The sequence below is a fragment of the Drosophila ananassae genome, chromosome 2R (genome assembly GCF_017639315.1).
Source record: "Drosophila ananassae strain 14024-0371.13 chromosome 2R, ASM1763931v2, whole genome shotgun sequence".
NCBI classification, from domain to species: domain Eukaryota; kingdom Metazoa; phylum Arthropoda; class Insecta; order Diptera; family Drosophilidae; genus Drosophila; species Drosophila ananassae.
In genome coordinates this window covers 20,951,099-20,973,979 of record NC_057928.1, presented here as the reverse complement: position 1 = coordinate 20,973,979, position 22,881 = coordinate 20,951,099, and the positions used below count along the sequence as shown (strand labels likewise).

Genomic DNA, 22,881 nt, shown 5'->3' with positions numbered 1-22,881 from the left:
TGAAGGCTCTGAGTGCCAATTAACTGAACGTGGGCAGCCCTACCTGAACTCCACTACCAGAATGGGCTATATACATATAACAGATATCGATCATAGCACTACATCCTGCTAATGGGTGTGAATCAAATTGCTGACAGGAAATCCTTGTGATTTTCCAATGGAAGCGTTTGTTTGAAAAGTCTTTATTGGCGCCTAAGTGGTCTTTCAACACTTGGCTATCAAGGAAGAAAATTTAAGTTAAGGATAAAAAAAGGATACTGAAGTATATCTTATAAAAGTTGTTGTGTTTAAAACTATTTTATTATAAGGACATGCTTATGATATTCATTTCCTTCCCATTTTATTAATAATGTAAAAAAACTTTGAGACACTAAACCTCAAAGTTAAAGCCTTCCTAATTCAATCCTTTATTATTAACTGCCATTTAGTTAAATAATTATTTACTTCCCAGTTACCAGCTTAATCTTTGCAACTTTATTCTAGCCGTCATGCTCTTAATCGTGGAATTTTGTTCGGCGATGTCTCAGTGACTTGCAAACTTGGTCATCAACACGTAGTCTCATTCGGGATACTTAAGCCACATACAACTCATCAAGGACCCCAACCGAGTCAGCTGGCCACGTGCCGAAAAGCCCTGCCCTCCTTCCCATACCCGAGTACTCCTTGAGGAAGGACTTTTTTGGGGGCGGTGATGGCAGTGGGAGGGCTTTTAAATTAAATCACAAAATGAGGATAGAGCGACTGAGAAAACCGAGGCAGCCGCTAAACCAAATAAATAAACCCTTTGGCCGCAGTCCTTAGTGTCCTTGCAGGCGCGTCCTCCTTGGGGGAGATAACAGTAAAGACAGGAAGTCAACTTGCCAGTGGGCTAAATAAATAGGTTCTACTAAGAGAAACTAAAACAAAAAAGGATTAAAATGTATAGACTAAAACTAAAACAATAAATCTAGAAAACTATTAGTTTGTTAGTTATTTTTCTAAAAAAAATAGTATATTTAAACAAAAATTTCAAAGATTGTAAACTTTTTCCTTCCGTGCACTTCAAGTTGTGCTTGGCGTTTCTGGTAGCCAAAAGGACACACGGAGACCAAAAGGGATAATGGCATAAAATCCAACAAAATGAAAAGAAAGCGGCAAATCATGTTAAGAGATTTAAATTGGATTAGTTGGCATGTGTGTGTGTGTGAGTGGGTGTCCTGGGTCCGATGTCCTCGCGTCAACTGCCACTGGCCGTGAAGTCTGGACCGGATCTGGATGTGAAGCTCCTGGCTCTACGCCCGACACTCGCTCATCTTGACATCAATTTTGTCACTTGATTTCCCTTTCTTTATATATTTTTTTAACTTTTCTCTTTTTTTTTTTTTGGTGTCAGGCCTGTGCCTGTGCTTTTATTTATTTTTGTATGCTTGACACAATTCCTCGTCGAGGGCTTACGACTCGAGTGTCTTTCGGGCCCTCGATGCCATTCAGCCCGGAAGAATGGGTATCTGCTCTTTCGCAGTCCCCTGCATTTGACAAGTCACCGGGGCCAGCTCGACTCGGGCGGGGGTCATCATCGTCCTTCCATCATCCCACGTCCCGAGGACATGGTGTCAGGTTGAGCTCGCGTCGACACCCAATAAAAGTGTATGTCTCTTAAAGAGATTCTCGGGCAGCCGGAATGATTTATTACAGGGTCTGGGTCCTGGTTCTAATCAAAAAAACATTTCAATGGCAACTGGTAAGCGGCAAAAAGGTGGAAACACTTTTCGTAATTTTAGATGAGTTTTTATTAGAATGTACTATGTGTTCCATCAACTAATATATAATATGTCTATATTAATATTATTCCTATTCCCCAGAAGTCTAATCTCCCTCGGCATTTAAAACTGGCAACAACATTTTTGACCCATTTTTGTTATTTTTCAAAGGGGTAACATCATGATTTTGGCCAAAAATCGGGCCAAATTTTTGTCCTTCGATTTTTTAAAACTTTTGATGCAGTTTAAAGCAGATTAGATCCCTAATTCATAAATGGTATTCCGTTTACAGATCGGTTGAAAAATAGTTAAGATATACAATAAAAAGCAATTATAAATTGTATATTTTGGCCAAATTTAAAAGTATCAAAAACATTGCACCAATTTTTGAATTTTCGTAATGGAAAATATGCATAACTCGGCTAATTCTCAACAGATTCTTAAATGTTATACCTTCCCGATCTTAAAACTTCGAGCAGCATCATTTTCAATCAAAACCTGGCAATAAAATTTTTGACCCATTTTTCGAAAATTTTCAAAGGGGTAACATCATGATTTTGGCCAAAAATAGGTCAAATTTTATTTTGATTAATTTTTAGATCTTTTGGTGCAGATCGAAGCGGATTAGACTTCTGATTCATAAATGGTATTCCATTTTCTGATCTGTTAAAGAATAGTAAAGATATACATTGTAAAGTGATTCAAAAGTTTGGATTTTGGCCAAATTTAGAAGTATCAGATTTGTTGTACCAATATTGAAAGTGGGCCAATTTTCGACAGATCCTGAAATTTTAGCCTTCTGATCTTAGAATTTTTAGTAGCCTCATTCGCAATCAAAAAAACAAAAAAAAAATGTTGGTTCCTATATTTTGATACAGATCGAAGCGGATTCATATCCTGATTCGATAGTGGTATTTCTTTTTTAAATCGCTTAAAAAATGGCTAAGATATTTGCTAAAAAGTTTGATCCATTTTTTAGCTTAAAGTTTACAATTTGAAAACTATAATTACTGATTACATTTATACACTCATAAGTATATTTGATATGTATTTATATTTTTTTAGAAAATACATTTGGGTATTTGAGGACCGGGAATCAGCCACCTATGGACAACAAATTTTATGAACCGAAAGTATTCGTACATCCCACGACTGATCATTTTTCCTTTTGATCGGGATTCTGCTCTGCATTGGGTTTCTTGCGATACTTAACCTGGGAGGTGTAGACGTCGTATCCCAAACTGATGCTGTTATCGTAGAACACCCGGTACTGGGGCTTTATCAACAGAAAGTTAATGAACTGGGCCAGTGGCCAGACCGTCCATTCGGCCATATACAGGACAAGGGCTTTCTCACGGATCTCCTGCTGCACTTCCTCCCATGTGGTCTCCTCCAGCACGGCCATTGTAAGGAAAAATACAGCTATGTAGAGGGGCGAACAGATGAACTGGTCCAGCAGGATCTTGATGACCACAGTGCGGTAGGTGCGGTTCGGATAGAGGTAGTCCAGGTACTGGTACCAATAATGACACACCACGCCCACAGTTAGCCCGGATATGCCCATGCGAAGAGTGCGGATCTTGTTCCAGCCGTGGATCTCCCCAAGCATCCGTTCATAAGACTGGGCGATCGTATCGCCCACTCCGCTAAGGGCGATCGAAATGCCAATGTTTGTGTACAGGAGATACTTGGGGCTGAATGCCGCTTGATGGTATCGATCCACCATTTTCACGAAATTCCGCCACACCGCTTTCCTGGACATCGGGGCTTCCTCGCAAATGCAAATGAGGCTACTGCTGTGGATGGGCGTGGCGGTGGCCGGCAACCGAAGGCGATTCTCTATATCTCCAAATGACAGTTTGCCCATAACGTATTCGATTTTTAGGCGTTGGAGCTTTATTTTTTTCCAATTTTATTTGATGTGTGAAACTGTTTGGCGTACTTTAACATTAAAGGATTCATCCTTGACATTGGCCGATAAATTCCAATCAAAATTCTCATCAAATTGCGGAAGGAATACCCATAAATCCGTTTGTTAAAGTTAAATGCAGAAACCGCAGCTAGAAAATTTCCCATTTGAACAAAAGGACGAAAAAGGATTCGTGGAGGCTTGGGAAACAAAGAACCAACAAGGCAATGAAATCAATTTGGCGCTAGCAGGACGAAATGAGTTTTGCGAGGATTTGTTGAGGTAGCCTAAGCGGGCTCAAACTTATATCCAACGCCTTCGGGCAAGGACTTCATGCTGCTGAGAGGATCAGAAATGGTTGGCCACCCGCACGCACAAAAAATCTGCTTCGTTCGGCATTCAAATGAGGCTTTTTGCTTCTCTTTCCTGCCACAAAACATGTTGCTCTTACACTGAAAAATTAAGAACAAATAAATAATGAAAATATTAATGAAACAAAAGAGTAATAAAGAATACAAATAATTAAATTTATAGTCCAAAATTAAAAACACCATAAAGATTAAAATAATATATTTTTTTAGGTGTACTGCAAATATATGTCCTGGGGCTTGACGCCTCTGGCAGTGAATTTGTTGCCAGCCGGGTGTCGGGGAGTTAATTCTGCCAAATCATTTGCACGCGATTCCCAACCGCAGATCCCTGCCAGCCGCCTCCCCCTTGGGAAATCAATGGGCACCCTTTTGCATATGCGTGTGGGTGTGCGTGAAAGTGAGTGAAAGCCCCCCTCTTAAGTCCCCCCTAAACCCAATGTCATCCCGCCCCACCATACCGCTCTGTGTTCATGCGTCGTGCCAGTGAATTGAAAAATATTTACGGCCTTCTACAATCTACGCTAAAATCCAATTTTATTTTTATATTTCGTCGAAATCCGCCATAAAACCGGGCTCCATCACCCCTACCCCACACCCCGTTTTGATTCCCCGCCTGGGGCATATCCGGTTTTTTTTTTTTGGCGGTTGGGAGGGGAAGCGTACAGGCTCCCCGGTTGTCAATTCAAAAGCGGCAACCGTAAATTTAGCTTTGCAGTTTGTTTGGCAGGTTGGGAGGTCCTGGAGGGTGTAGGGCAGCAGGTTGAAGGATAAAGGATAAAGCCACGGGCGATGAATGCCATGTTTGTTTCATGTCTGTTTCATGAATGTTTCATTAGCCAGGCAATACACTGATGTATTTACATTTTTGGCGCAATTCGACATTATTTGCAGGCGTTAAATACACGAATTCCCGAATAAACCAAAATGGTCGCGCCCCGAATCAGAAAAAGGTAAAAAAAATCAAGCACAACAAAGCCAAACAGCACATCAAAATTGTTAAATAAATATCAATAGAACCACATGAATTTAGAATGTCACAAATAATTTCAACAATCAGAGTTATGCGATAAATTTGCAAAATACAAAATAACAAATGAAGGCAAAGTCCCATAACATTTAATCCTAGATGATCTTACTTTTCCATGTTTTGAAAAACAAAATTCCACCCAAATCTTTAATCTTTAAAAAAAGGTTGACAACAATGAATACTGATTTAGTTAGTTCCCAGCACTTCCATATCCAAAAAACCTTCTAGGTCTAATTCTTTGTGCAAATGAAATGTGTTTACAGCACTCAGCTATTTACATACTGGCACTCTACCCACCGGGGAGACACTATATTGTGTTGCCTGTCCCAGGACACATGAGGATGTCTGGTCGGATTTGGCTGGACGGTCGCCAGGTTCGTGGAGCATGACGGAGAACTCGTGCCGAAGCAAAAAAAAAAGTGAAAGAAAAGTGAAAGCGGCCGCCATGCCGGGACTTGCGAATGCATTTTCATAGTTTTTCCCACTTTGTTATGCTGATTTTTCACGTTTTTCGTTTCTTTTTGGTGGAAGAGACCGTTATTTTCTACCCCTTAGATTAGGTTAGCAAGGGTATATTAAAAATTCTAATCTATATAAAATATTTCCGATATAAATCGATTTTAATCAATATTTATGTTGGGGGAAGCCATGAACAAGAATACCCCATTAAGTAGGCAACACTTTTTGTTGCAACTCCCCAAGGACTAGCGGGTATCTCAAATTCGGGCACCTCGACTACATAAATCTTGTGAGTTATTTTTTTGGTCTGCTGCCAGACTGCCTCGTTCGTTCCGCTCTCAATTTTTTTTCGCTGGAACTGGAACTGGAGCTGGATGAGGACGGATTTTAGGTTCGGGTTGTCGAGTTTGGGGCTTGTAGCATGTGTGCATTTTAATTGAATTTTTCATTTCGCTCAATAAAAGCAAAAGCCGAATATGCGAGCAGTGAACAGGGAGCAGCGAGCCGCAAAAAGTGTCATAATCCCCCATCCTATGACAGGACCCTTGGCTGTGTCCTTGGACCGTTGCGCGCGTGGCATTCAACCGAATCGAGACGGAACCGGACACAAGACGAGCCATTTATTGTAGTTGATTTATTCGACTGAGACTAAGCATTTTGCTTTAAATATACTTGTATTTCGCAAATCACTCTCTAATTGATTTGGAATCGATTTTGAATGGCATTTTAGTTCATGTTTTGGGTAAAGTTCGGCTTCATTTTCCAGCGGTTGCCTCCACTTCAATTTATGCAAATTAAATCGAAATGTGATTTTAATGGGATTTCAGCCAGCCGGGGCACACAACGATGATGGGCATGTTTGCATTGAATGGAAGTCAAAAAGTTTAGTTAGCTCTCTGTGCGGGAAATCAGTGCAAATGGCTGAATTTGAAAGGAAGCCAACTATAACCGCCCAGATTCCGTTCCGGAAAGCTAACTTATTCAATTAGTGGAAGCGAAACTTTGAATTTTGTTTATAGTGCCAATGGCCTAGTGCCATGCCATGCCACAAATTTAATATTACAGTTTCAACAGCTGAACTTCCTTCAATTAGCCAGGACATCATATACTTTTTGGGAAACAAAGTATTAAAGCCGATTAATCAACTTGTCCAATATGGAAATAATAAATCACACGCACAACTGCAAACTGGATGTGTTTTATTTCTGCAAGAGAAAATGAAAACATGGAGCTCTCAATGTTTTTATACATATTTTCAATTGCTTTCGAAGAGTATTACTATTTCTATCAGACTTGCCATGAATAAAAATATTGTAGATTTAAATTAAGAGATCAAAGAGCTTGTTGAATAAATATTATGTTCATTTATGAAACAGTAGTATAACATAAAAGTTAAAATATAAAACCAAGCCAAGAGTATAACCAATTCGAATGATGGAGAACGGACGGAGAAGTGTTTTTTCTTTAAATATTTATATGCAGAAAACATTTCCAGCGAGTGGCTCACTTTAAATGTATTTAATGTGGCTCAGTTTAATGGCAGTTGGTTTCATATTCAGCAAATTATTTCATCACAGACAAGGATTAAAAAAACACTATTTGGGGGACTAGTTTTTTGTGGGAAAAAGAAACCCTTTTTTTGGCTGTTCCTCGGACGAGATAAATAATTGTATACGAGTCGGTGCTTACAAACGGAATTTTCAAGCGAATCCAGCAAATGCCAAAGGTCAATTGACTCGACTCGTGCAATCAAGGGGGCTGGGGAGTTGGGAGTGGTGTCGGTAAAGGAACTCCCGGCATATTTGAATTGTACCGCCGAGGAAAATAAGTCAGCTCACCGTTAACGTAAACGAGCAAATAGCCAAACAGTCAACACGACGGCATCACCCGCCAGTCGTGCCAATTTCGTTAAGGCAAACAAAAACAAATAAAGGACGAGTCAAGCATCACCACCACCACCCCAAGTCAAACACAGGCACCGCCCCACCTGTGCCACCCACCTGTCTGGACGTTGCACAAAAACAAAGGAGCAACAGGGTGTGGGGCAATCAGGAAAACTCATGACAGATACAGTATGAGCACACTTTTTTGCACAAGTGTAGCATGCTGCAGGGTGTGGCAAAAAAAATATTAAAGAGTTTTAAAGGATCTAAGAATTCATATTTAAGAACTTTCAAGTAAAAAATGGAAATATAAAAACTTCAAAATATTTTATAAGCAAGTTTACCAAATATTTCTTTTTCTTAGTAATTTATCTTTTGTATTGTAAGGATATTTTTGTATACAGTTAAGGATCCTGATTAACAGGGAAGGAGCACAGCTGTTTATGAGGCGCAAAAATGTCATACATCATGCCACACGCGATGTCAGGATGTGAAAAAAGGACCTGGCACACCTGCTTTACGTCGGCATATGAACACCAGCTCCAGTGCTCCACCAGCTCTGTCCGTTCGTCCTTCCGTCCGTTGACGGTGCGGAACGAGATGAAATTGGCTTGGGTCGCGCGACTAAAACGAAGTGGGGCAGAAAGGCAGGCATGCAGAAAACAACGTCGCGGATTTGTAACCGAGACGGATCCACTAACGCCAGCTACGAAAAATGAGTGCTGCACGATGATGAGGCAAGCTCTTGGTGGCAGACAGACTGCAACATCACCACCGCCATCACCGCGATTTTTATCCTTGCCACCTTCTGCAGTGGAAGAGCATTATGCTCCTGGACTGAATCCAGTTGTCGCGTGAAGAGGTAACTCCTGGCAGATGACTCCTTGCCGGGATATAGGCATTCATGCCCAGCTAAGTGGCACACGAAGCGTTAAACTATTAAGCTTATGTTGCCACACTGACACACGGGCCACTGCCACCAGCCACACCCTCTGATCCAGAGGTTAGGTAGAGGGTGGGTAGCGGGGGCGCTTGAAGAAGCATCACGCACAGGAAGTGCTCTCGCCGCCATTGTTACGGGGCTTAAGATAAATCATGCACATAAGTCCTGGGGCATGTATAGTATGTCTCCGTTTCGTGAGATTACAACATAAATTCAGCTTGCCATCACATTTAAAAATTTCATTTTGTCATTGCTGGAGAGAGGAAAAATATATTTCATTTAGAACTTGTCTAAATGACAAATTATTTGAATGCATATTGGGGAGGGAAGCATGTCCTAGTGAGCCTCATGCGTTAGCCTAGCATTATGGCAGCTCCATTTAGTTTCCAAATAAAGTTTTTCAATCTCAGTCAGTAATAGGATTTTATTATTAAAGTCCTGCATAGAATTAAATCACAAATTTATTTAAATACTTTCAGCATTTCTCATGAACTTTGCAGTCGTTTACACATTAGCTCTTTGAGAAGAGTGTAACTGCTGTTAAAATAAAGTGCTTAGGGCTGAAAAAAATATAAGAAAAAACTAAAAAACAGCCAAATTAAAAATACACAGGGGCTCCTCCACCGGTTTCTATCTAACTGAATAACTTTTGAAAGGCACTGTAAGAGATATCCAGGTGGGGCGGGAGGCGGGACACTCTAATTAGAATAATTTTGCGCTGCGTTGCGCTTGACAGCGCTACAGTGGTGGCGCCATCTGTTGGACGATGGCGCTGGTATAAGGTAAGTGCTGCCTGCAGGACATGCACACACACACCAATGCACAAAGCAAACATGTGCACTTGAAGAAAATATTAATCCAACTTTTAAAAAAAAAATATGAAAATTATGTACATTATGATAACTTTTTTTTAAATTTTATTCAAAAATTTAATTTAAATTTATTTTATAAAATAACTTATAGTATATCCTTTTCTTTCGTGTAAAAAAGGCACATGGACCTGACTTGCATTGCTGTTGCATGAAGAGCAAATGTCAGGGCGAAAGGTCACCGAACCCAGGTGCCACAAGCCACTGGGCTGGGCGGTGCCAACTGACACAACATAATCATGATAAAAGCCCCGCACAAACATTAAACCCATGGCGCCCAAAACGCCTCCTCCCTTGCTGTAAAGAGGCTGTATGCCGTGTCAGCGGGTGGGCTTTAAATTACAGAATTTAATTAATTTCGCAGAGATTTTTCATCGGTCGCAGCGCACTTGACTTTGTACTTTTGAATCATCTCCGTTTGCTCTTTTTTCCGCCACTAATTTCCCCATCATCTGCGGTTGAGTCGCTTCTCTGGGAATCGGTCGGGACTTGAGTTTTCGACTCCGAGTGCCACATGTGTGTGGCAGAGAGTCCTAGCGGGACTTCTCCATTACCATTACACACTACCACTACCATTCCACTTTCCATTCCACATCCACATCCACTTTCATTTTAATTTTAATTAATTTCAATGCATGGGTGGCAGCTGTGACTGTCGCTCGCCGAGAGTCCTGGGATGGGCCTTCAAGGCACTCAAGCAGTAGCCAAAATGATTATGAGTAATTAGTTTTAATGGGCTCGAAGCCTGTGCCCGACCCAGCTGCAGAATGTCACACCTGGGCGAGGTCCTTAAAATCGCCAGGTAACTACGTTTTTGGACAGATTGCTTTTCAACTCAAGTGGCTAGACGGGATTACCTTAGGATTACTTTCCAATCCTGCCAAATGGTAAAGTTCATGAAGCTTTAAATAAAATATAAAGGTCATAATTTATGATTCGCATGTGTGCTTGCCAAGGACATCCCTTTTCGCATTACAATTATTTTATCATCCTAATTAGATGGAATAATTTATGTATTTTGTGTGCCTGTTATTGCTAGGAAAGCCACAATTTCGCATGCAATGTTTTTATTAAACAAAAAAGCAAATAATATTTACAGCGACCATAATGAATGTTAAATAAATGCTAATTTATTAAAGCAGATATTATTCAATTTATGAAATTAAAATCAGGTATTTAAAGGGGTAATCGATGGGACTTGAGTCGAATTTATGAAAACAAAGTCATAAATCAACACCAATTTGAGCGAAAAATTCCGCTAAACTGACATTTTTCTGTCACCTTGCAAATAGATAAGTGTCAACAAAATATTTACAAGGATTCCACACATAAACAAAGAACACAAAAAAGGAAAATGGTGGAAAATTCACAGATTGAGAGGGAAAATCGAATCATGGGAATCAGAGCTACGAATATTAAGCGGAAAGTCAATTTGGGGACTCGTACAAACAACCATATATGTCTGAATATGCGAGTATATATGTTTTTGGAGGAAAATTGAGAAAATTGCAAAAACAGAGAATAATTTTCTTTTGTTTTTGTGGAACGAGTACAATACAAAATTTAATGGTGCGCAAATTTTGATTGTTTTACTTTGAGAATAGAAGTTTCCTCCTTTTTCTCATTTTGTTTCCTGTTTTTTTGTTTTTGCATTTTTTGTTGAGATTTTTTCTTTTATTGTTGTTATTCCACTTTGTTTGCATTTCGCTATTTATTTATTTCGCAATGCTTTGAATTCGTTTTCCCGCATTTTATGCATATTTCAGAATCAAATATTTTCCTCCGGTATTTGCTTTGGCTGGTTGGTCCTGTTGGCTCTTATTTGTTTAGCTGCGGGCCCTCATCTCTATACATTTAGTTTTCTCCTCTTCTTCGAGTAGCACAGACACACCCTCACCCCAAATAAAACAGGATACATATAAAAACAGGATAAGGAGGGCCTTCAGGTGGTTTTTGTTTCTATGATCATTCCATTTCACCTTTTTCATTGAGATGGCGAGGAACAAAAAGCTGTTGTCAATGTAATTTGATTCTCATCCCAAGTTGGCCCACATTTTCAGCATCCGCTGTAGCCTCCTGAGAGGTCCTTGTGATTGCGTATACGCTCCGTTGGACAAAAAGCAAATTGTAATTAGACGCAGAGGCCGAACTGCCGGCTGACATGCGCGGGGAAAACACAATAGACCGAACAGGTCATCAAAAAACTGCCATAAAGTAGACAGTAGACTGGAAATAGATGGCCTAAGGAGGCTATTGTTATTTTCATTTCATTCTAAATTTCCCAGTATATGTCACTTTCCCCATTTTACTTCGAAAATCATTACAGACAGTTTTTTAATTCCTAGAACAACGGACTAACATCGAGAAAACACTCAGCTAGCGGTAAGCCATTTACTTTTAACATCTCGGCAGCATTTGTTATAGTTCGGTTTTATTTTAATACAGCTTTGAAAATGTACAATACCCCAGTGACTGAATCCCGTGCCAATGAGCCTGACGAGGCTGATGCAACTGCAATGCCTGACGATGGCGTCGAATTGAATCTCAATACTCCGGGTCCTGTTTTGAAACTCCAGCCATGCGAAGGCACTGGTCTGGGACAGGATGGGCAAGTGCATGCTGCGGGCTCCCTGGCAACCGCATTGACGCCATCCTTTGAAGTACCCACCTGGCCACTCAATAATCTTTTTCCCTCCATCGACATAATCGAGAGTTTGCGCAAGCAGAGTGAGGTAAAGGACCTTCCGTCGTTCCAGCGTAGTCTCGGGGATTTTCAATTCGCCGCCGGACTGGACCCATCGTCAGACTTAGGCTCTGAGTTTCAATCGAAATTCGGTTTCCCAACTCCCTACTTTATTCCCGAGTTGGAAATGCTGTGTGCTGACTGGGCGCAGGATAAGCTCACGAATGGGTTCGAAATAACAAGTGCTTCTGCCATCGAAGCACCCAAAGCCACTGCTGTTGAAGAATCAAATTTGCCAGGGATCGAAGACTCTACTCCACACAAGAGCGAAGAAGAATGTATTTCAGGAATTCAGGAAACAAATCCTCCCCAAATCGAAATCGAAGAAATGGAATCTCCAAAAGTCGAGGCAATTAATTCATCGAAGTGCGAGGATGTTACTTTGACAATAGTTGAGGAAATTAATTTACCAAAACTTGAGGAATATAATTTGCCAGAAATAGAAGAAATTAATTTAACAAAAATTGAGGAAATTAATCAACCAAAAATAGAGGATAATATTTCATTCAAGCCTGAGGAGATAGATCTTCCCCAAATCGAGGAAAAGGATTTATCCACAATCTATGAGTCTACTGTAGCCGAGATCCTGCCTCCGATTTCCCCTCATGTCCATGAACCAGAGCCAGTTTTGTTACCAGCTATGTTACCAGAGAAAAGGATCTTGATCTCACATCCTTTGCCGCCACAAAACAGTGAAATTTGTGCGGTAGTAGTAGAGAAATCAAAGCCTCCTCCAAGAACGGGCTTTATTAGATCCTTTGTTGGAAGCAACCTGTTGTGGAAGCCAAGTATACGCCTTTCCTTTGGCGATCGCAGGACGAGCAAACAGAATAATTGCGATTCAAAGGAGGCCATCAAGCAGGACACCTGCGTGGCCCTGAAGGCTCTAATATTAAGCATTAAATTGTCGAAAAAAATTGAGACGTCTATGTTGGGTATGTAGATGATGTCTGTGTTTCAAAATGTTAATAAAAACTATATTTAATCTCAGACTCAATCAAGTTAAATCAGAAGAGGCAATTGGAAGTGGATAAGATCAGGAGTTCCCTAATTTATAGCAAGGTATTCAGGCAGGACATTTTTCAGCTCAACGCAACGGCCGAAAATCTAAAGGAGGAGAATTGCAAATGCTGTGGGGATGTTTCCAGCACCATGCCGGTTCTTAAACATCCGGAAAAGACCGACATTTATCGCATAGATGCCAGCGAAGGATTATCCTGTCGCGGCCTTAGTGTTAGCAAGGACTCAGTGTTCAGTGAGTCCTGCGAAAGCGACGATTCATTCATCAACGACAACAAGGATGCAATGTCATCTCCGCGTATGGCTATTGCCATGATCGATCCCCGGCATGTCGAGAAGATGGGAAGAAGGATGTTCAGTCAGTATGTAAAGCTTTATTGTTTCAATAGCTTAAAGGAGTGGACGAGGCAAGGTAATTCAGCAGCTTCATTTATGAGTCCTTACAGTAGCGTCTCCTCATCCCTCGCAGGCGAGGGCCGGATCGAGATCTGGGACTTTCGACGCAAATTCTACATTATCCTTCGCGACAAAGACGAGGCCGAGCTACTGCTCCATATGCGGGTGGAGGAGCAATGGACCATCGACTACATGTCCAACAACTCGTACAGTTGCCGCTGGACCAACTTCAACTACGCCGCCAGTCGGGATGGCGTCCTGGAGAGGATCGCCTGCACCTTCCGGCAGCCCAGTCATGCCGCCGAGTTCGTCGCCCGGATACGTAACTGCGCCATCCGTTCCCGCCCGGAGTAGAAGTATCGAGCACTATCCCGATTACTGTTTTAAAAATCCTTCGCATTCTTCGTTTACCGGCAGTCTTCCAGTTTCTGCATTCCGTGATTGAAATTCTTTCGTTTTGAGTTGAAGGACACCCCGACCACACCAATCTTTCGATAAATTATTGTAATAAATTTCACTATATTTTGTAAACAATGAAAAATTCATTTTATCGAAATTTTACTAAATTAAATAAAGATATTGTATATTTTTATTTGAATTTCATGTTTTTGTTTCTGGTTAGCAACCATGGAAGCTCTTTGTTGGCCGACTGGTTGCCACAATAAGCTCCCGTATCGATCCAACAAACCCGCAAGGCGTCCGTAGTTTGAATAAACTTATTTGAGACTTATTTCAGACTGTAAACCGCTTAGATGAAGCCATGGAATCCGACAAGCTAAACGAGTTGAACCGGCAAATAAATGAAATCAAAAAGCGGATTCTCCTGGCAGGTAAGTGCCTTAACAAAGTCCTTGTTTTGTGGCTAAGAGAGCACCTCCCACAGAGGGCCAGAAGACGGCCAATGCGGCCGAGTGGCAGAAACAGAACCGCATCAACTGCGACACCATCGGGACTCTGAAGAAGGACATCAAGGAGCTGACGGTGAAGGCGAGTCGCCTACGAAATCCTCTCCAGCGTCCAGTCGTCATCAAAGAGGGCGCACCGTCCAACGGAGGCGGGGAGACCCGAAGGGCCCAGAGCTGCACACCCACTCTGATTGTGGGCAAGGCCACGTATCCTGTCGGGGCCAAGAATGCCGATGATGCCATTTTTCTGACCGATCTGAAAATCACCGAGAGCAGGAAGCAATTAGATCTCCTCAGGCACAAGTTCAAGTCTCGGCAGCAGCACTTTAGCCGACTGGTGGAGAAGTATCGGGGACTGTTGGCCACCAAGGAGGCACAGAATCAAAACCTGGGCGAAAAACCTCCGGAAACGCTCGAGGAAGATGCCAACAGGAAGCTGGTGTGCCAGCTGGAGAACGAGATCCATCGCACCAATGTCCAGTGGATGGAGGCGGAACACATTCGAAAGAAGTATCGCTCCATCGAGGCTTCTCTGATGACCGATGCCGAACGTTTCGAGCGGAGTCTGCGGGAGCTGGAGGCTTCTCTGAGTGACCAGAAAGCCGAGATCGAGCGACTGCAGCAGGTCCACAACGAAGCCGTTGAAATGCGGGATGCCGCCAAGGTGATTCTGCAACGACAGGAGCAGCAGGCTAATCTCTCCCAGAAGACACGCGAGCGGCAGGCCCTCGACTTTCGCAAACAGGTGGAAGCCCGCAAGCTGGAGCTGGAGAGGATTGGTCGGAAGCTGTTCGCAGAGACCAAGACCCTAGTCCACCAGGATAGCGTGGGCTCCAGTTCGGGTGAACAGCACACAGCCAAGACGGAGAACGGGGAGGAGGAGCCGGTGTCCCAGCTGGAGAGTGTGACCAGTGACATGGAGTCGCTGTTCAAGCAGCTCATGGAGGCCTCCGGAGCCACCTCACCGTTCGAGGTTTTCGAGAGATTCAGTGCCCAGAAGGAGTCTGCTGCCAGGTTGAATTATCTGAGAAAGGCAGCCGAGGCAGAGAAGGCCAATCTGGAGGCGGAGCGAGAGGCTCTAACTAGTGAGCTGGAGGCCTCCAAGTTCTCGGATGTCAAGGAGAGTGAAGTGTAAGAGCAGGATCTCCTTTTTGAGGTTTCTTCAATCTATTGTATATCCATTACAGCAATCAGGAAGTCATCGAACAGATCAAGAACAGCATTTCGGCTAAGGAGCAGGATCGCAAGCTGGACACTGACGCGGCAGATAAGTCGATGGGGGTCCTCAAGTATCTGAAAGAACGCATCTGTGAGATGATTTTCAAGGTTCAGGAAGTGGACGAGAGTAATATCGAGATAATAGAACGGAAACTTCACGTAAGCGTGGCAGAGCTACCCAATTTCTTGGCTCACACCGCCCAAGATGAGGACTTGATTGAGGTAACAAAGAAAAAAGATTTTTGTTCAACAAAAATATTAATAAAATCTCGCTTAGATACTCAAATTGAAGATCAAACGCTGCCAGGAGTTGAGCAAGTCCGAGGACGTGCCACCCTTTGAGATACCCAAGCTGGACATCGTGGTGGAGGAGGACGAGGAGATGTACAAGGCGGAGCAGCCCAAGTCGCCGTCCGCCCCTGAGGGCGAGAAACCACAACCCATGCCCATGTGCTACTACAATCTCTTTGCCGGCCGAGCCCAAAGGGCCGCCGGCACATCCTCATCCTCGCCGGAGCAGGCCCCAGCGGCTGGTAAGATGGCTAAAATCGAATTTTCTACATGGCCTGCAAGTGTTTTCCATCCAATGTTTTGCAGTGGCCACCACAGATGACGATAATGAAGTCCCATCACGTAACTTCCTTAAGCGACAATCTGTGCTCATTGTGGACTCGAAATCCAGGCGAAAGCCCTTCCGACCAGCTCCCGGGGGAAGGCGCAAGTAATTGGGTTTGGATGAGCTATCAATACTGCCACATTGTATCTCTTTGAAATTAAAATCCATAAGAACCCTCTTTCTAATTCAGTATTTATCTTCCACACCCAAAAAAGGACAAGTTATGGACTCCCTGAATTAGTACGACAAGTTCTGTTTAATTAATGAAATTTTCAGAATGTCCTTGTAGCTGGTACTTTATGATCATTCAAGGATAGAATATCAAACAAAAAAGAAATAGGGGGGGACTGCATTGCAGTTACTTATTGCCCAGGGGGCGATTTAATATCTGAGGCAGCATCCTCTGCATATTCCTTCTACTTACTGCAGTTGCTGGATAAATGTCAGCAGCTTCAGTCAAACGACATAACAAATAGCTGTCCTGCGATGCATCTACGCCACCGACAAGGACAACGGATAGCCTGGTCTGGAAAGGATGGACTGGGTAAACAGAATTTACTGTTTCAAGAAGGACTACGACTAGGATGGCAAGGATATGGGGGAGAGAGTGGGGCCTGTTGGCAAATGAAGTGCAAAACGGAACAAAATGGGGACCGCGGCTGCTCCAAGAGAAATAACCTTTCAAAAATTGTTTACACCACTTTTAGACAGTGGTTCTAAGACAGAACTTTAAGGACATTTTTAGGGGAATTATTTTTGAATTTTAAAGATAACTTTTTGAGAGGAATAATGTTTTCATAAAGTTCCTCTTTTTAAATCAAACTTTCCAGAGTTTCAAGTAACAACGACTTTTTCTTAGGGCTGTCCAGGTCTTTTATAGTCCTTCTTATATTCTTATTGATTTATCAATTATGTTTTATAAATGGAACCCTATATGAAAAATATTTTGGAAATGAATTTCCGGCTAGTGTATCCTTCAGAGCATCATTTTGCAGAACAGAATGGACATTCTGGCTTTTCTAGTTAGCAACAATAACGCGCACCAGCTGACGATGAACAATCGGGAGGACTTTGGGAGTCGGGCAGGACTTGGGTGGAGATGTGTAAACAAAGATGCCGATGATCCATGGCCAGGGCCTGTTGCCGGAAGAGGACAAGGACAACGAAGGCAGTACAGAAGGATCTGTGTGTGTTGGTGTGTGTGGTGTGTGTCAACTAAATGTCAACAAGGAGGACATAAACCACAGCAGACGCATACAAACAGAGCCCGGACAGTGAAGATGGAAAAACACGAGGAGCATCAGGAGGAGCAGCAAGAGGAGCATTCAAGAAGGACAAACTTCCATCGACGATTCCGGGAGCATCCAAAGAAGGTGGCTCGAGTCAACCAGTTGGAAAAACAAAAGCATAGCCCATCATAGCCTTGGGGCTAAGGAGCGTTAAAGTTACGGAAGGAGCTGAGGCTGAGGCTGAGTCTGTGGCAGTGGCAGTGGCATTGGCCCTGACTGCATTGAATAAAACCCGGCCCGGGATCCGGACGGGGTCTTGGCTTTATGCGGTTTTCACTGCCATCGCATAGAAAGCGCCTCTGCTTCGGAATGTCGCGGCCTGCGGTTGATGTTGGTGGCCCATTGAATTGCATTGCTTGCTCCTCCGGGACACCACCAGAACCTCCACCACCACTCGCAGTGGTTTCATCCGGTGGCGACCCTTTGTCCGCCACTGGTTGCGTTGGTTAAATGAATATGAATTATTTTTAAAATGGGGTCTGGGGGGAGGACTCATAAAGGCTAAAGAATTCTCATCTAAGCGAGGGAAATTTCTATGAAAATTAATAAAAATAAAAGGGGGATTCTTGACTTGGGGGCTCGGAATTAATGGAACGAGTCTTTAAGAAAGAAAGTTAGAAAGTTAATGATGTCTAAGATGGACATCTCTGCAATAAATAAACAATTAGTGGGATTATTTCCAGACCTATAAGTCTCACAATGCTCCGTCAAAAGTATATTCTTTTTGAAATTAATTTCCGAGCCAAGCAGATAAATGTAAGTGCGGAGTTGGCTGGAAGATTACATAAATTTTCCCATTAAACTGGCTTAGTCTCGTTATTTTTTCTTTCACTTTGTCATAGAAAGTTTTCGCGGCTTCGGAGTTTGCGGGATGGCCTCCATCCAGAGCTAAACACAAAGCCGAAAAGTCCTCTACAGCAATTACTAAACTCTAATCCCTGGTGTACGCCATCCGGGTAATCCCCAAAACCACAATTGAGGGCGAAGACCTTAAAGGGAATTAGCTAATTAAAGGTAAGTGATGGCGGAACCAAAACGGCTTACTGCCTTCACTCTGGGCTACATCGTGTGTAATTGGATAGTCACGACTTTTATCCTGCCATTAATCCCCCCCAACCCACCGCCCTTCTCCTCCATCGCCTCCAGTACGCCTCCTTTTCCGGAACACACCCACTTTTAAGGCAATTAAGCGATTCAATCTCTCGCCAGAACCGTTAATCAAACGCCCATCGATTCGCAAGACAACGCTACTAATTTTAAGCCCATCGACTATAGGTGGGCGTGGCAGGATATTTTGGGCCAGGGCCCCCCATAGTGTGGGGGGTAAGGGAAGGTGGTGGCAAAGGCGGGGACAGGACGCCTGGCAACCGCAAACAATAAATTTGAATTTCTGCTGCCGCCGCGGAAAAACTTTTTAACTGAGCAGCAACTACAGGAGTCAGGAGCAGCATTATACACAGAGAGATAAAAGGTGCGCATATTTTATTAATCTTTAAAGGATTTACAAGGATATAATATCTATCTAACCGTCAGATATATTTTGTTTTATGGAATATTTTTACTACATATTTCACCCAAATTAAATTAAACTATTACCTCCATTTCTCTCACTGCATTGTATGTGTGCGCTTGACAGTGGCCCAAATAAATGAGCGGATACGGAAATGGTTTGGCCAATGACGCGCTCTCTCTTTCTCCTCACCCTGCACTTTCTCCGGCTATATATGTGTGTGTGAGTGTGTGTCCTGTCGTCCTGGGTCGCCACTCGGCGAATGATAAATAACGTAATTTCTTTACAACTTTCCATTCAAATTTTTGCTACTTTTAACCGCACCCGCATTCCCACCCGCCTCTTGTTAAGTAAAATAAATTGCGATTCGGTGTAATAAAAGTCAATCATAATAATTCAATGACGCGACGTATTGTTGTGCCACGTCACTGAGTTGCTTGCCACGTCCACCCCCAGCATGTGCCCACGAAGAGTCACCCAGCAGCTCTCACCCACTGGGCTTTCATAAATAAATACGTATTTGAAGACCGAGAAATATTTGAATTTTTCGTTGATTCATTTGACTTGAGGGCACGGGGGACTCAACATTTACACTGAAGATGTCACTCGTGAATGCGAAATCTTCTCTGGTGCTCGACGGAATGGAAAAGCACCAAGGAGAGCCAAGGAGGCACTTATCGTAATTAGCCATCATTAGGCAATCTTATCAATCACTTCTGACAAGAATCAACATTTTTTTGAATATTCATAAAAAGTTATTTTTTGCTTTTTATGATAATTTTTTGTATGCTACTTTTTATTACAAACTTAATTACAATTTGTAATTGGATTTGGCTTTAAATAAAAATTAAATTAAAGTACAAACGTAGAACTTCAGCCTTGGGAGAAAAATATTTTTCATCATAAATCTCACTGAAGTCCTGACCTCATCCGGCTTTGTTTTTGTTTGCCAACCTCAGCGTCCTTTTCTTCCTTTTTTTTGTTTGGGTGTTTTTTTTGGAGAAAATATTTTCTGTTAAAGGGAGAAAATGAAGCTTCTGGTGCAGACAATTTTCATTTTTTTTACTAGACTACTGAAGCATGAGCCATTAATTATGAGCAAGTCAATATGAGTTTAAGGTTGATGGGGTTTCCATCGAATTTAAGAGCCATTGTTTGGAGGAGTATAGACTGTATTTTTAACCATTCATGTAGCAAACTCTATGGTTTGGAAACTCCACTCCACACTGACCCTTAACCTCATCAAAGTAGGGATACTCATCTGGGCACTTCTCCGATCCTACAGAACTTTGATTCTGACACCCAGTATACTCGCGACATCCTTTATTTAAGGTGGTCACAAAGGACCTTTTATGGTTTCTGCACCTGTCATAGGAGCAGCTATTTTCCTCCGGAGGGGCACACCTTTGGGTCCACCACACAAAGTGACTGCCAGCTGGACAGCTGCTCCACTCTCCCGAATCGAACTGAGAAGTGCAGGTGTAGTAGCCGTAGCAGGTCGTCATATCCGGGATTCTCTGCTCGCCCAACCGATCCACCTGGTAGTATCTGTGACATATGAGAGAGTCCTTGGACGATGGGGATTCTGGATGAACTTCCTCATCCCTGGAGCAGTTTTCCGGCAGCCAGAATTGACAGAAACCCGTTTCGCGGTTGAAATATCGACCCGCTGAGCAGCTCAACTTTGTGGCGAGTCCATTGTAACACTTGAAGTAATCCTTGCAGGTGTTTGGATCTGCCACGAGAGCGTTATCCATCATGTTGGAGCAGATGTTGTCCTGGGGGCATCCGGAGACCTCCTGAATGCATTTCTGTTTCACATTGCTGAAAACCTGATCCTCTCCGCATGTGCTCCATGTGGGATTTCCGATGGACCCGCACTTTACGAATCTCTGGCAGTCTGCAGGGTCGGCCACATAGTCCTCCGGTTCAAGGCTGGCACAGATCTCAAAAGGATCTGAATTGCAGCTAGCTTTCTCCTTATTTTTACAAGTGCCATCCCGGAAATTGTAAAATAAATCATCAGCGCAGTTATTCCGATCAATTAGTTTGTTATTCTGGCAGAATCCCCAGCCCCGGCAGTCGCTGGGATCACCGATATATCCACCTCCAGCCCACAGTTTGCACTTGTCCTCCATGGTAAAGCCACGACCTTCAATCTCGGCCATCCAGAGGCCCAAAAGTATCCCGAAGTAGCAGCCACATTGAAAAACTGCAGTGAGTCTTTAGTTACTTCCACGAGAAGCCTCAACCTGTTCGCTAGTACCTTTCATTTCTTCAGTCGAACCACCAACTCTTCCGGAACTGAACTGAACTGGGCTCACCTACCTTGTTCTATATTTAAGTGGTAAGAGAGACCTATCACACTTTCTGTTCCGTTCGGTTGCCAGATATCACAACACAGGATGATAAGAAACATGATACTGTTTTGAAATTAGAAATGTTTCGGAGTGAGTGACATGCGGATAAGACAGTATTGATAGCTGAAGGAAATAATGGTGTATGGAATTGGGAAACCCTTCTGATTGATATTTTGATGAATAGGTTTTCAAAATAAATGGTTTTTAATAGTCAAGCAGTCAGGCTGCTATTTATATTTCACACTTTTTCGCAAAAATTATTTCAAGAAGTGACATGCGTATATCTTTGATTATAAGCTTTTGATTTTTAAGCGAAATACCTAATAGATTTATGGATCAATTTGCTATTAATCTCTATTAAAACATTGAAGTGAATATTATTTTAACTGATTATTATATTTAAAAGGGGCTCCTTCAAAATAAAACGAACTATGCAGTATACCTGCAAGACCGGAAAATTGTATGTAGTTTTCAATAAAATATTACTATAAAATATTCCTGAAAATGTCTTTAGATTAAAAATAATATTGAATAATTTAAAATGAATGAGCCTAACATATTTTATATATTTAATCTTCACCAATTTAGAGCCAAGTGTAATATTGTAAACGGAAATTTTCTTATCCAAATACTCGTTGGCATATCGGAAAATATGAGACGCATGCATAGAGATAAGCTTGCATGAGTGTCGGGGTGATTGTGCTTTTCCGTGTCCTTTTGCATTGTTAGCGCTACTCCTGGCGGCATCGAAGGATGCGAAGGATACGGGCTGGCAAAGGATGGAGGAGGGCTGGAAAGTGGGAAGACGGTGCCTCAGTGGCTTGTCGCAATGTAAACTGCTTAGCATCGATTGGGTGCACTTATTGACATTTTATGCTTAAGGACATGCTTAATATCCACAACGTGCTATCCTTGTTGCTCCGCCTTCGTGCCACTTAAGGATATCAGCCAGTTCTTATATTGGCACAGTGGGAGGGCAACTGAATACTTTTTTTTTAAAAAAAACATGTATTCTATAGAAAATTGTAGGTTTGGCAAGATGAGGCTTTGCTACATCATAGATCCTTCAAAGGATATTATCTATATTTTGTTGGTTGGCCCACTGTAAAAGCAAAATCTGTCCTTTGGAGCGGAATGGAACAGTTGCCATCAGCGAATGCTGTCTGTGGGGCGCAGACATCTCTATGTGTCTCCTCCTAAATGCAAATGGCACGGCCCTGCGGCTCTCACCACTTCCGGAGCTCAAGGCCAGTGGTCCCAGTGGCGGCGCCGTTTGTTTCCGTTATCCCCGCCCTTGCTTTCCGCAGGACATTTACGCCGCTCATCAGCAGGAGGAGAGCACAGCACCGACGTCAACGTGGCTCGTTGTCGAGACCATCTGGCGGCCAACTACCAACTACTTGCCCGTAATTTTCTTTTCAATCAGTGGCTGGTTGCCTATCCCCCGGGGCAAGGGTTGGGGTAATGTGCGTCCTAGCCACCTACCATCCCACCACCCACCTTACGTACTATCATCACACTTGCAAAAAAAACTATAGTAACTTTTACTTGAGATTATTTAGAAGTTGTATATTTTTTTCTCAGTGTCCACATATTTGTGATTCCCACTTTAGATTTGGTTCCC

General features: G+C 42.6%; 5 protein-coding genes across 6 annotated transcripts in view; 2 read left to right on the top strand and 3 right to left on the bottom strand.

Moving 5' to 3' along the window:
• LOC6507137 (putative dipeptidase CPC735_014430) overlaps positions 1 to 22,881 on the bottom strand; it is an 82,764-nt gene that overhangs the window by 16,822 nt on the left and 43,061 nt on the right. The window lies entirely within an intron of this gene.
• LOC6507135 (mpv17-like protein 2) lies at positions 2,775 to 3,648 on the bottom strand. The gene has a single exon (XM_001956572.4). It carries the CDS (start codon positions 3,604 to 3,606, stop codon positions 2,896 to 2,898), a length of 711 nt encoding a protein of 236 aa, XP_001956608.1. The 5' UTR covers positions 3,607 to 3,648; the 3' UTR covers positions 2,775 to 2,895.
• On the top strand, positions 11,425 to 13,957 carry LOC6507922. Of its 2 annotated transcripts, XM_014910026.3 has the most exons (4): positions 11,425 to 11,582; positions 11,646 to 12,878; positions 12,935 to 13,375; positions 13,433 to 13,957. In XM_014910026.3, exons 2-4 carry the CDS (start codon positions 11,654 to 11,656, stop codon positions 13,711 to 13,713), a joined length of 1,947 nt encoding a protein of 648 aa, XP_014765512.1. In that variant the 5' UTR covers positions 11,425 to 11,582; positions 11,646 to 11,653; the 3' UTR covers positions 13,714 to 13,957. The 2 variants fall into 2 exon arrangements, with proteins under 2 accessions (XP_014765512.1, XP_001956609.1); XM_001956573.4 differs by lacking the exon at positions 11,425 to 11,582 and having other exon boundaries at positions 11,590 to 12,878.
• LOC6507923 (unconventional myosin-Vc) lies at positions 14,018 to 16,265 on the top strand. The gene is made up of 5 exons (XM_001956574.3): positions 14,018 to 14,189; positions 14,243 to 15,395; positions 15,452 to 15,704; positions 15,760 to 16,015; positions 16,080 to 16,265. Exons 1-5 carry the CDS (start codon positions 14,120 to 14,122, stop codon positions 16,205 to 16,207), a joined length of 1,860 nt encoding a protein of 619 aa, XP_001956610.1. The 5' UTR covers positions 14,018 to 14,119; the 3' UTR covers positions 16,208 to 16,265.
• Positions 19,240 to 21,235, bottom strand: LOC6507134 (peritrophin-44). Its single transcript, XM_001956575.4, has 2 exons — positions 21,164 to 21,235; positions 19,240 to 21,109 (listed from the first exon to the last, which is right to left on the bottom strand). Exons 1-2 carry the CDS (start codon positions 21,168 to 21,170, stop codon positions 20,076 to 20,078), a joined length of 1,041 nt encoding a protein of 346 aa, XP_001956611.2. The 5' UTR covers positions 21,171 to 21,235; the 3' UTR covers positions 19,240 to 20,075.

Bases quoted from the DNA above. Each gene is read 5' to 3' on its own strand.
- LOC6507135 (XM_001956572.4), bottom strand. From the start codon at position 3,606: ATGGGCAAACTGTCATTTGGAGATATAGAGAATCGCCTTCGGTTGCCG.
- LOC6507922 (XM_014910026.3), top strand. From the start codon at position 11,654: ATGTACAATACCCCAGTGACTGAATCCCGTGCCAATGAGCCTGACGAG. The intron at 12,879-12,934 runs GTATGTAGATGA...ATTTAATCTCAG, and splicing joins AATTGAGACGTCTATGTTGG to ACTCAATCAAGTTAAATCAG. The intron at 13,376-13,432 runs GTAATTCAGCAG...CATCCCTCGCAG, and splicing joins AAAGGAGTGGACGAGGCAAG to GCGAGGGCCGGATCGAGATC.
- LOC6507923 (XM_001956574.3), top strand. From the start codon at position 14,120: ATGGAATCCGACAAGCTAAACGAGTTGAACCGGCAAATAAATGAAATC. The intron at 14,190-14,242 runs GTAAGTGCCTTA...CACCTCCCACAG, and splicing joins AAAGCGGATTCTCCTGGCAG to AGGGCCAGAAGACGGCCAAT. The intron at 15,396-15,451 runs GTAAGAGCAGGA...TATCCATTACAG, and splicing joins GATGTCAAGGAGAGTGAAGT to CAATCAGGAAGTCATCGAAC.